Source organism: Rhea americana, unplaced genomic scaffold (genome assembly GCF_003343005.1).
Source record: "Rhea americana isolate MKP2758 unplaced genomic scaffold, rheAme1 scaffold_36, whole genome shotgun sequence".
Classification (NCBI taxonomy): Eukaryota; Metazoa; Chordata; class Aves; order Rheiformes; family Rheidae; genus Rhea; species Rhea americana.
Window position 1 is genome coordinate 4,285,038 of NW_028186490.1, and position 13,630 is coordinate 4,298,667.

At 36.4% G+C, this 13,630-nt stretch overlaps 1 protein-coding gene across 2 annotated transcripts in view; it reads right to left on the minus strand.

Moving 5' to 3' along the window:
* Nucleotides 1–1,957: 1,957 nt before the first annotated feature.
* POLR3A (RNA polymerase III subunit A) overlaps nucleotides 1,958–13,630 on the minus strand; it is a 38,538-nt gene continuing 26,865 nt past the window's right edge. For both annotated transcript variants that reach the window (XM_085312306.1, XM_085312305.1), the window contains 8 exons: nucleotides 11,572–11,742; nucleotides 10,852–10,945; nucleotides 10,649–10,741; nucleotides 10,010–10,174; nucleotides 9,165–9,329; nucleotides 8,710–8,841; nucleotides 7,190–7,322; nucleotides 1,958–3,654 (listed from right to left, as the gene is read on the minus strand). In XM_085312306.1, the coding sequence (XP_085168432.1) occupies nucleotides 3,506–3,654; nucleotides 7,190–7,322; nucleotides 8,710–8,841; nucleotides 9,165–9,329; nucleotides 10,010–10,174; nucleotides 10,649–10,741; nucleotides 10,852–10,945; nucleotides 11,572–11,742 (1,102 nt within the window). In that variant the 3' untranslated portion in view covers nucleotides 1,958–3,505. The remainder of the gene's footprint in view (nucleotides 3,655–7,189; nucleotides 7,323–8,709; nucleotides 8,842–9,164; nucleotides 9,330–10,009; nucleotides 10,175–10,648; nucleotides 10,742–10,851; nucleotides 10,946–11,571; nucleotides 11,743–13,630) is intronic.

Sequence of the window (13,630 nt, forward strand, 5' to 3'; positions counted from 1 at the left end):
ACATACAGAAAGCCCTAACAATAATTGTTAATCCATAGTTTTGTTATAAACAACCTATTTTTACTCAAAACACTTATAAAGTACATTGCCTGCTCAGAGGAAATGTATGTATATTATATATTCATTTAGGTTCATTTAGGTTGTAAATATTRGAGATTTAAGTGCACTCTAATGTACATTACATGCATAACAAGTATTATGTTGTTGACATATACCCAGGTACTATACTTGCAAGCCATCACTTCTAGCTCTTTTTTTAGTGGTATCCCTACAAAACTGAAATATATTCTAATGTTAAAGATGAGTTGTGGGAATTATCTGGAAGAAAGCAAACTTAAAGGCTTGAAAAATTATTTTTTTTTTAATCAAATTCAATCAATCAATTGCAAGGAGACTCTCCCCCCCCCTTGATAAGGATCACTATATATATCACAGACTAACCTCACTTCAGAAGTACAGAAGCATTGTATTATCCCTCAGTGATGCCTCCTTCAAGTTACCAGAAAATTTGTTTGAGGAAAGCCCAATAACTCTAAATTGCCTTAATAACTAAGCGGATGAAACAAGAAGAGGTTGGGTCAACTATAAGCTCATTTATGCACAAAACAAACCCAAAGTTTATATATTTTTTTTTTTATCTCTGCCTCTTTTTATCGTTTTATTAAATAAAATTGTAACAGATATAATTCACTGCATACTTTCAAGACATTCAACAGAGGAAAACCATAATTTAAATAGTTCCATTTCACTGTGTTTACAAAAATGAGGTAGCTACTCATGACCATACAAACCTCATCCAATTACACCTTCAGAAGAATCTTATTCATAAAAATACCAAACACTTTCATTAGAATTTCCCAGGATAAAATCAGGAAACTTTTATGGTCTTTCTCTCAATTTGACCCCTACCTGTTGTGTATTTTCAAAAAGAAATAGAACTAGACTTCTATATAGACTTGTTAGTCAGTAAATAGCCATCTAGCTCACAACACAAAATTCAAATACATTTGGAAATTTTTAYAGTTAAAAGGGAAACTGGAAAATACTTCTGGCTTGTAGAGTAGATATTAAGTACATTCCACTTCCAATTTTGACCCTAACAAAGTCTCAGCAGATGTATGTTTTAGTACCCAATCCAAAATATAAAATAATTTGAGAATAGCTATGTTGAATTTCACACCAGGTCTTTTCTGCATGGAGGATGAATTAAAAAAAAAAAAAAAAAAAACACAGAACAGAGGAACAGAAGAGCAGTGGCACCTTAGACTTAAAACAACAGGATTTACATTCTCTTAATGCACCCTTACACTTTTCTTTTGGTTGCTACCTGAAGACAAACCACAGCACATACTGACTCATTTACAAATGCYGGATAATTCAGCAGCTTGTTTTCATTTCATGTGTGAACAACTTTAGCTGTATCTACTTTTTTTCTCTCCAATCTTGACCCATGTTATGAACACACTGAATATCCAAATACTGAGGACAACAAGAACCAAGAAACTTTCCCTCCCTAGCACTGAAGTAAATTTACAGTACTACCTTTAAATAATTTAAAATATATATTCAGTCTGAAAACTGTTCTAATGGCCTACAGATTAAAACGTTTAGTCAAATGATTTCATGTCCATGCATGAAGTTTCCTTCCTACTTCCACTTGACATATTAAAACAAAACCCTATTAAAACAGAACCCTGCTCATTTATGAAACTTGCCCAAAACTAAGACTGCTAAACATCATGTACATTACAGATTCCGGCAATATAACAGCTACTATAATATGAGAAACTAGTTATTTTTGTAATGTTCTTAAATATAAGTCTTCTTAGAACTTAGTAACAGCTTTAAAGTCTGCAGCTTTGTGGTTGCTCCCCACAGTAGAATCCTGGGAAAAAAAACATGTACTGGATAATAACGTGGGATAAGAGAAAAAAACTAATAAGGAAAAACAGACAAGTAAGGAGCAAACATTTCAGATATATTTAACTGCACTCAAAGTTTAACGCAGTATGGATGATTCAGATACTCAGTTCTAGCTTTCTAAAGTCCCTTTCTCATTCTTAGGAGCTACAGAACATTTTCTGCAGCTCCTGCTGAAATGCCACTTCAAAATGCACTCTATAAAAGCTCACAGATTTCTTTTGCAGGTATTTCCATCAAACCTGAATAYGCAGTGTATCTAATACTGAGTTAATAACCCAAAGATCTCAAAATAAATCAAGCTATCATACTGCAAGAATTTTACAGCTACTTGTAAGTTACAGAAATATATGTTTTTATTAGAAATGTCTACTGTTCAACTTTACCTTTATCTGTATCCAATATTACAACTTCATAAAGTATACAAGTCCCATGATACCAATACCGGAAAATTCTGCTCAATCTCCAAAATTTAGATAGTACAAGTCCTAATCAGTAAGTTTAGGAGTTACTTCCCCCAAAATCGGTAAATTTACATTTTTTTTTTTGCAATACTATTTGCCTACAGGAAACTTTCACTGCCTTCAGAGCCACAAAGCACAGCAATCTGACACTTGATATCCACCCACACAGAGCGCACGTTTCCAAGTTTCCAAGTGCAGCAGCTTCTTTCTTAAAACACCATGTTCTAACATGCAGCTCTGTCTTTTAGCTCTGCCACAAGAATACCTTTTGAAGCACCATTACTCTTCATTGGGTTCAATAACCCTGAAACTTATCTTTATGGAAAAGTGGACTTAAAATAGGATTTTTTCAGTCAGAAAAATACCAAGAAAACCTTACATATCACCTACTCTTAATTTCACACTTGGCCCGCTGCAATTAGCATATTCAAAACTGTGGATATATTCTGACTTAAGAGAACATGTATTATCTTGAAGTTAATTACTCTTCTGGTTCATGCAAGGTACCTTAACAAGGTAAACGGCTTAGGTTTTCTTTTTTCACATATATCATTTTAAGAACCTCTTAGGATCCTCTATTTAATGATCAGCTAGTTTTACTGACAGTCCCCACAGTGCTAAAGTAAGYTGAACACTTACCACTTCTAAAAAAACCCCATCTCTGATGTTGCAACAYTGATATTGTAGTTTCTTCATAAATCAGTGAAAAGCACACATCTATTTGAAAGCTTTACTTGTGATAGTGAGGAAACAAACCCAGTTCCTATAAAGACGAACATCAACTACCATGGGAAGTAATTTACAAAAGGTAAGGTGCCAAAGTTTCAGCTCTTCTCAAAGCATATTGCTAATGCTATTATTTGTAGCATGAAAAATTCTAGAACAGAAAGAAAATTTTTATCAGCTGAGATCCACTTCAAATTATTTTCTACTCTCTGGTGCAGAGAAGCCTCTCCTTTTTGTCTGTACAAACAGGCGGTAAACAATCGGGCAATTCTTTTGACAGTATTTCATTTATGAATTCAGTTATTTGAGACACACAGAACTGATAAAATACATTCCCTAATTTAATTACAGGTTTTCTTCCTGTTCCTTGCTTAGCTCTGTATTTTGCCCAAATGCTATGTAACAATGGGAATATGAAACTCATTATTATCAAATATCAGAGGCCTCCTAGGAGGGGCTGATTCTTTGTCCGCTTTGTGTAGTAGTTTAAAAAGTCCTGTTCCAATATTCATCGGAATTCCCATGATGATGCACTCGGAAACACCTAGGGGGAAAAAAAAAAGTTGAAATGTCTGAAGAGTAAAAATTTTCAAAACTATTTTTTCATTTGCCATGCTCTATACATTGCTCTATCGTATCYCCTTGAACCTCATATGTAAAGACCAATGTCACTATTACCTTTTAGTTATCGGATTGTTAGATCACTATGTCACATAATTAGTGTTATTTGAATAGTGTTATTTAAGTTCTGCACAATTAGGAAAAAAAAAACAACCTAAACACCTTTTCTACTAATTAACGAACATGAGAATGTTTGTCTTTGGAGAAGATGCATTCTACCTATTATCAATTGCAGAAGTTGCAAGRTAAAGTAACTTATGTTTCTCCTCTGACTCAATGCAAAGACTTCATTCAAATCTGGACAAGCTCTCCTGAAACTCCTGCAATTTAGCAGTGCAGAAGGAGCTTTAGTTTTACCTCCTTTTTTWAAAAAAAAAATCCCCATTTTCGTGATTCAAAAAATACTCGTTTTGAATGTATTAAAACGCAGATCTGGTCTGTGCCAATTATTTTTGATAGCTATAGTATTTTTGCACCAATGTGCTCACATACAGTTATATTTCAGATGTACTTACCTGAACTACTTCTCCAGATAATTTATGTTCTTATAAAACATGACTACGAATTAAGAAAACAGCATGCAGAGACAAAAAACACTGGTATGATCCAAATGATACTTTCACATATTCTCAGGAGTATGAGCACACTGTCCTTTCCATAAACATTTAATAAAATATTTAACCTCTACAAGTAATAAATAAAAATGTACATTTAATGCATATCCTAAGATGAAAACAAATTTTCTGAAAACTTTGGCAGTTTCTTAATTTCAATTTTTAAGAAATGTATAAGAAAATGCAATACTTTTGTTCTCACACCAATGCTGCACTTCCACTGAATGTTTTCCTATGTTAAACCCTTAAAAACACGGTGCATAATATGAATTATTAAAAGTTATCTACTGCGTATCTATGACCACTATTTTGTACAGCTGCTATAGCATCCAGAGTACAATGGAAAAAGGAAGTTATAATCATAGAATCGGTAAGGTTGGTAGGGACCTCTGGAGATCACCTAGTGCAGCTGAGGGCAGAACAACGGCCAGGAAAGGGCACTCTGCTCTAATGACCACCCCCAGACTATTTCAGTGCAACCCTACCAGTCAGAACCTATTGCAGATSTAAGCAGCTGCCTGACAGCTATGAACTGCTGCTCATTTTCAGCTGGAAGAAGCTAGCTAGAGATGCAGCCAGTCTTACTGCTCTTACTGCAAACAGGCTGTGTTYTTGACATTTCCCTCATAAACGAGTGTCACAGCAATGATCTGTAGCTCTCAGTTCCCACTTTGCAGTTAGAAAGGAGAATATACTGTTGACTGTTCTTTGGGAAGGGGACAGAAAGTTAAACAGGCTGCATCTTTCACAGATAGCATGTCCTGCTGAACCTGCTGATGCTGCTTCTGCAGTGGAGATGGCTGGAACTAGATATATTCCTGTGCCCTAGTTTCAACCCACTCTGCCCACGGGGGTGGCAGCAGCAATTCTCAGAAGAAAATGCTTGTCCTTATGTTGGTACAGGAGGACTCAGATGTTCCCCATTTTCTCGGGGGTAAAAAAGACATAAGATTAAAGGGGTTCAAAGGCCACATTGTCTGAAACTACATCCACACTTTCTGGRGAAGCACTGATTTGAGACACCATTCAATTCAGTACCTATAGTTGATTTTAGGCACATGCTCATTTTTCTTGGCAGCGTTTGTAAGTTTTTCCTGCTCTGGAGATGCAAAAATGTGAGCATGTGACAGAGTCTCTTTTCATGGTAATTCAAAGAGATAATGAGGAATGACCAGATCAAGCAGCTGCCCAGCAGTTTTTCTTACAAGTAAGCCAATATCATCTCCCCAGTTTTGAAAGATAGACAACAAATTTCTGTTTTGTCCATTCCACTCCATTCCCTCATTTGAACTAAAACATTAAKATAGAGGGCAACATGAAAAGATCTTTGGTTTTCGCATTATTCAAAATAAGATTTTACCAACCCAGAGGGGACTTTGAAAAAACTTTTTCTTTTCCTTACTGTTCAGGATGGAATAAGTCTGCCATAGGATCTCTGTTTTAACCACAGGCAGAATAATAAAAACAAAGATTWATAAAAACCCACTCACACTGAAGGCTGAACAGCCAGAAAGTGGAAGAGCTCTTAAAACACAGGCTAGTAATATAAAGGTTTCTAATARATTCCAGCCATTCAGAAAATATTCTGTCTACAGAACATTCAGTACATTTGACAGCATTTTTAAGATCACCTAGGAAAACACACAAACCAGTAAATTTTAACGTACTATGTTAGTATTTTTATACTTCACTAGGACCCAGAAATTCCAAACAAGCAATTACAACTCCAGGATGGTAGGTCTTATATAAACGTACGCTGAAGAGAGTGAAACCAGCCTGCCTTCTCTTTTTCTCAGTTTAATCTACTACAGACTTGTTAACAAATCATTCCAACAGATATTTAACACAAAGGAGAATTAAATCTGGGAAGAAGAGGGGAAAGAAGAGAAAAAGAGAGGAAAAGATTTAAATTCCAAATATTAGAATACACGGCAGAAATTCAAAATCAAGAGAAACAGAATGACAAAACCCAACTATTCAAACAACTAAGATACAAGTGATGATATTCTGTTTGTCTGCATGCATGCGTGCATGCACACGCATATGTAATACACATGTATTCTAAATTCCAATTAGATTCGTTAATGAATTCAGTGAGAGGAAGATTCAGTGGATGTTAACAAAGTAATCTGTAACACTTAAAAGCAAATATATTTCAAAAGAAATTGAGAAGATTATCTTCTCTGTTCTGCTAATGAATAGCCCCCGATAAAATAGGGTTTCTAATAAAAATAAAAAAATAAAAAGAAAAAAGGATAAAATTACCTATTTGGTTCAGAACTGAACTGAAAAGGTCAAAGGCTTTTGTCTTTCTGTATTTTCTAGTTACAGTTGACAAATTCATGGAAGCAATCATTATGCAAAGTATCACATGCACCTATACTACCTGAAAAGTAAATGTCTTCCAACACAGTAGGAATGAAAAGGAAACCTAAATATTGAATGAGGTACTAGCTTCCCTACCGAGCTCTAGGTGTTGAAGACAAACAAACCTTTGCAGTGCAAAAAAAAAGAAATACTGATTTCAGCAAATAATTCAGGAATAGTGAAATTCCAGAAAATCTGTCCTAATTAAGGAATGAGAGGAATAAAATACGAATGGTCAAAGTCTGTCTTAAGAAATGTAAGACACATGCCCATCTGACTTCAAGATCTGTAACTGATGGTGGAAGGTAATCCTTAGAAAAATGTTTATCAAACTTCCAGGATCAAGAAGTACAAATCAGTCTCAGTCTTCACATTTTTGACACACAAGATGAACAGAAAGCTTAGCAAAGGGCTTTGAGGAGTTTTACAGCTGCTGGATAAGGACCACAAACTGCCATCAGAATTTGCAATACCTACCACAAACAGAATCCTTCTGCCCAAAGTAGGCAGCATCGAAGAGATGATCTGCAGTCTTTTCAAAAGAAGCCAGCATCAACACGCTTTCCTTCATTTTTGCCAGTCCAAATCTAGTAATGCCCAGCACTTCACCCTAGATTGATAGAGAAACCCAGAGAAAGATTATCATAATAGTGGCTGGAGGTCAGTTTCACTTGCTAAAGAAACAAATTAGATGGACAACAGAAATGTACCRATTATTCTAACAAAACCACGAAAAAGAGTAGTAAGTAAAAAGTTACTATCTACAATATGGTATATTTCCTAATACRTTGCTTCACAATTAAATATCCTGAAGGTTAATATTTTGATAGTTATCAACATTTAAATAAAACAGAAGCAGTTATTTGTAAACTACAGAACCTGTTATGAACTGTTAAGGCAATTTTTTTAAACAAATATCGGAACAAACGAAAGACACATGGACACGAGAGAAAACACAATCGTAAACCAGTTGCTGAGCTACAAACTTTTGTGATGTCTCAGAGCAGTGTTATAAAAGCACTTCCCTGAAGCTACTGCTTTTGTCCTCATAAAGCTGACYTCAGCTGCTAGCAGATTAGAGAAAAAAATAAATCTGCGTTTTTTTCCACACTCCACAAAAAAATACTTCAATTTTCTACTAACTTGATGTATTTTTGCCTCTATCTCTACCAAACATCCTGATTACAACAGACTTTACGCATTTTTGAGGCCCAAGTCAGAAATACAAACAAAAGAAAGCACAGTAGGAACCCAACAAGCATAAAACACTGCACTCTGCTGCCCTTTTCCACTATTGTGCTGCAGCTCAGCACAGCAGCCCCAGGGACTGCTGTACCTCAGTACAAAGCCCTACAGCTTTGGGAGAAGCAAGAATTCCTTCGTCCATTTTACCCAAATTAAACCCTTGCACTCCGACAGGCAAGAGTGGAAAAACTGACTTCACTAGGTCAAATATATTTAAGTTATATATTCAAATATGTCTAAAACATACTGGATGGTAAGGATAAACATCAATCAATAAAGAGCAGATATGATGTTGTATTAACAAGTCCTCAAAGACTGTTCATACTCTATATGTCATCTGATCCTATTTGTAAAGTCTGTATCCTTTGACTCCTGTACACAGTGAAGCTGCTATGAAACACACCCCATGTGGTTTTCTGTATCACAAGCCTTAAGCTGCATGTGTGGTTACCCACACAGTTGATTTTCATCCCCAAATTTTTAGGCTTCAGGTTTCCAAGATGAAATCATGATGCCTTACTCCCTTCACCAACTTTTCCCAATAAAAATAGACCTACTTTTTTTTAAAGAAGTGGGTTAATTAACCATTTTGTTTCATATATAAACAACAGTATTTAGATAGCACAACATACAGTTCTTTCAACCTGTAACTGATTTCCATCTTCCTAGCTGACCCTTATTCTTCCCAAACATGGCAAGATTAATTTGAATAAACAGACCAATGCAGCATTGAGAAAAAGCATAGAACAAACCTTGTATGTCATTAGATCAGACAGCAGCATAACATGTCTCCTATCAATGCTCATACCATGGTTCACCATTGTATACTGAATCTCATTGATAATAGTGGTCCGAGCAGCTTCAATTCCTAATGTCTTCTCTACCTAGAAGAAAGATTTTGTTGGATTAATGACGAACCAAATGCTTGGAGCAAATATGTTTCTGAACTGAATATTATCTGACATGAGTAGAACGCAGTTTCTTTTGCTACCATTTTGTATTTCTGTCTTTTAAAAAWTTTTTTTGAAAAGGCTTTTTAGAAGTGAACAGTGCTGCCAGTGGAATTATTCTCTTATGTTAATACATTCTGACAACTATTAGTGAAATCAGGCTCGATTAGCTATAAATTGCTGCATCTGAACACAAGGCAAGCACTTGCAGTAAAGACATTATGGGGCAAAAAGCACAGTACTCATTTGAACATTACCTCGTAAGTATTGTTAGAGGATGTCTTTGTTCCTTTCACTCCATGAGTAGCCATAACAGCTCGCAGGTTATCACCTTCAACTAGAAGTTTGTATTTTTCCTTACCACTTTGTTCATCAATATGAATGACAGCTCGAGAAACCTCTGGTATACCTTGCACTACAACCTTCAAAAAACAAAAGCTTGAGTAAGTTTGATTCATACAATGACGTAGTATATAAAAGATAAAGTAAACTCTACCAGCATTCAAATGTATTTAGAACCTCCAGTCTCTGGAATAGGTGGTGAATTAAAATAAATACAAAACTAGATGTTACACTCTTAAATACACTAGTGCATGTGACATTCACTTTACACCATCAGCCTTACTCAATRCCTGCACATGTCAAATAAATTCAGACCTAGGTGTCTGAATGGTGTGTCCACACAACTGAAAGGGCACCCTGTAAATAATACAGTTCACTGACTGGCATTTTTAAAATCTAAAGTAGACAGTTTTCTTCTATACAGCACAAAATAGGCCAGATATTTTCATGTGCTCCAGGTCTAGATGCAAATGGAAGAAGAAGCAACTATTTCATACTTTTACAAGAACTGCCGTGTTTGGAATGCTTCAGTGAATGCTTAAAGGAAAATACCAAGTCTTCAATTTTATTTTATGAAGATTAGTACTGGGGGCTTAGTTTGAGCTGTAAAGCAGTGGCAATCAAATCACAAAGTTCTGGACTCAGATTATCTTTATTGTAAAGACTGACAAAAAATACTCCATCTTCCCATCGTAGAGCCCCAAACTATTATTACTGATTATCTCCCCCCAAAACATGTGACAAAGCCTTTGCTTTTTACCTTTGGCAATTCTTCCTTAAGGGACTGCAATACATAATACATTGAACTCTTGCTATTTTCACGAGGGGTCACGCATACAACTGCCTCTCCATGGACAGCAACATCCCCAGGTTTTACTCTGAGTTTAGATATGCAAATAGAGTAGCGCACAGTCTCTGCATTCACCTGTGGCAAAAATATCAGTCATCAAACATTAGAATTTCTCTCAAAATATTTAAATCTGCTCAAAAACATGTAGCAGTCAAATTTGTGCTATGACTCTTAACAGAGTATCAGAAAGTGGAATGTAGAAAACTAAATGAAAATTCACAAATTATCACTCTTTTAAGTTACATGAAATACTGTCTTGTGTTGAGAGTACATACAGACCTGTATGTTCCTAACTGAAAGACAGAAATAGCATCTTTCTTATGTTTAGCAAGACATCAAGAAATAAATTAATGTTCTCATTTCCAAATAGAGCAAAAATTATCCACTTTAGAAGAAGAAATAAATCTTGGTGTGATGTAGTGACAGGATATGCTTCATTAACTTCCTGTTTTTCATTTCCATTACTCTGATTTCTGCTTCTGAAAAAGGATGAAGAGACCCTTTGGAATTTTCTCAAAGCATATTATGAAAGCAAACTGAACAACTCACCTCTAATCTCAGCAGTCTAATGCGCTCCAAAGAGAGCTTGACCAGGATGAAACAATCATCAGGAAGAAACACTTCTTCGATATATTCTGAAATCTTTAAGAGATAAGGATGAAACAGTTATTCTGAGAGAATGGCTAAAATGTCCCAGAGCAATAGACTAAAAAAGGCATTTAAGGCATTACCAATAATACAGTTTTTCCTACCTCTCCTAGTAAAGTTTTCTCAATTCTTCCTTTAACCAAACGGGCAAAATCAGGATCATCATCTTTGTCCAACTGTGCTGTTATAATAGGTGTGCTACAGAGAATAAACACACAGAAAAAACCTCAGAGTTATGAAACTGCTAAGCTAGATTAGAGATGGCAATTTGCATTACAGCTATACTTATGAAATCTATCACATTATCCAAGGCAGGATTAACTAAGATAGAAAGACATTTGGCTTCCTCGGGTACATTTAAAAAAATTATTCTTCAGATACTTCAGGCTAGTAAAAATAAACAWACACACAAGAGATTATAATAATATAGCAACTGATAATTTTGGTGGCTTACACTACTCTAGTGTTATTTAAATATGGTTTTGTGGATACCCAGCGATATGCATGTTTCAACTATCACTAAAGAACAGAAAGATTCACAATATATGAGAGATGCCTAACAGCACATTAAGTTTCAGAACAGAATATTAAGTTTCAGACAGTCACCGGTTTATCTCATTTGATTTTCAAAAAAATGAAACTTGTCTGTTTTCTAGCCCTAACTCATCACTTGGTTGGATAGACAATAAATTTTTCTTGTTTAGGTATTTAATAGATTCATTGCAGTTTCTAGTATATTACTGATATCAGAGAAATGCTATCACATATCACAAATTTATCAAACAAGTTTCACTTCAGGAAAGAAAAAACATCAATACTAGTACCTAATTGCCTTTGAAGCATTAATAATTTCTTTGATTCTTGGCACACCCAAAGTAATGTTCATTGAAGCGACACCAGCAAAATGAAAAGTCTTCAGAGTCATTTGTGTGCCAGGCTCACCAATACTTTGTGCACAAAGAGCTCCTACTGCAGAACCAGGCTCCATCTGTGCCCTGAGAAAGAAATCCTCGTAAAAAATACAGGAAGAAATATAGAACTCAGTAAGGCATAAAATCCTAAACAATCACAGACAAAAACTATTCTGGTAGATGTTATTAAAAAAAAAAGGTAACAAACTTGTATTAACTAAACAAACAACAGTAGAGTCAACCAGTTAAAAGGTCACTGATATTCAAACACTGATCTCATGCAAGATGTGCAAGATGAATGATGCCCTGTCATACAGGCATTCAACAGCCCCAGTACAACATCCATAACAGAAAACAAAATGCTTTCCCCTCTTCCTAAACGTCAACCAGGAGAATCGAAATTTTCCATTCAGGAAACTGCACACACTAATGTTTTCACAACTCCCAYTGAAACGTTAAAGAATGAGAGATCTTTAAGAAAGTCTTCTCTAAGAAATTATTGTGTAGATAACTTTTTAATAAGAGCAAAATTTAGGTATTAATGCTGTATTGTTCTCAGCTTATTTAAAAGCTTATACTAATGACCTACTTTCCCTCCAACTATGCATGTAATGGGACCATTTCTATGTTTGACCCTTTCTAAAACTTATAGCCTTTGAGAACTGGTTGTCTTCACAGTACAGAAAATGAAGACCATTGCACTATGCAGTCTGAAAATGAGAATTTGTGAGGAAATTTACATCTTCCCCTAAAGTTCTGTTCAGATCCTGGAGTCAACATTCTTAAACCTAAAAGAGTGCAAAATGATCATTTTTACTAGAGCAAACAAAACTTCCAGAACTTACAGAATATAACTTCCTAAATCTATCTAAACTGTAGCAGCATCTTGCATTTTCCTTGATGAACTCTTACCAAGTAAACATGCTATCTCATACTCTTTAGCTTCTAACATCTGATGGAATTAACTGAGTGACTGCAAAACGAAATTATTGGAGGTTATTGTTTTCACTATTATTTAGAGATCTCTTGTCATTCACTCATGCTGTATAATAGAATCATAGAATCAGTAAGGTTGGAAGGGACCTCTGGAGATCATCTAGTCCAACCTCCCTGCTCAGCCGGGTCWCCTAGAACATGTTAGACAGGGTTGCATCCAAGTRGCCCTTGAAGATCTCCCAAGAAGGAGACTCCACAACCTCTCTGGGCAGCCTGTGCCAGGGCTCCGTCACTCTCACAGGGAAGAAATTCTCCCTCACGGTCAGGTGGAACTTCCTGTGCTTCAATTTCTGCCCATTGCCTCTTGTCCTGTCACATGGGACAACWGAAAAGAGTTTGTCCCCGTCCCCCTGACACCCTCCCTTCAGGTACTTGTACACATTGATAAGATCCTCCCTCAGTCTTCTCTTCCCCAGGCTGAAGAGGCCCAGCTCTCGCAGTCGTTCCTCATAGGGCAGATGCTCCAGCCCTCTGATCATCTTTGTAGCCCTACGCTGGACTGCMTCCAGTAGCTCCATGTCTCCCTTGTACTGGGGAGCCCAGAACTGGACATAGTACTCGAGATGAGGCCTCCYCAGGGCTGAGYAGAGGGGCAGGATCACCTCTCTCGACCTGCTGGCAACACTCTTCCTAATGCACCCCAGGATAGGGGTGCCAGGATACCAGTGGCTTTCTTGGCCACAAGGGCACATTGCTGGCTCATGGTCAACTTGTCCTCCGCCAGCACTCCCAGGTCCTTCTCTGCAGAGCTGCTCTCCAGCAGGTCAGCCTCCAGCTTGTATGGCTCCTAGAGTTATTTTTCCCTAGGTGCAGAACTCTGCACTTGCCCTTGTTGAACCTTATGAGGCTCCTCTCTGCCCAGCTCTCTACCCCCAAATTGCTGTGATCCCAGAGACTTCTGTTCCTGCTAAAATAATACCCGTCTACAAAATAAAAGCATGCATCACAGCAATAACATCCTTTCCAAAGGTACCAT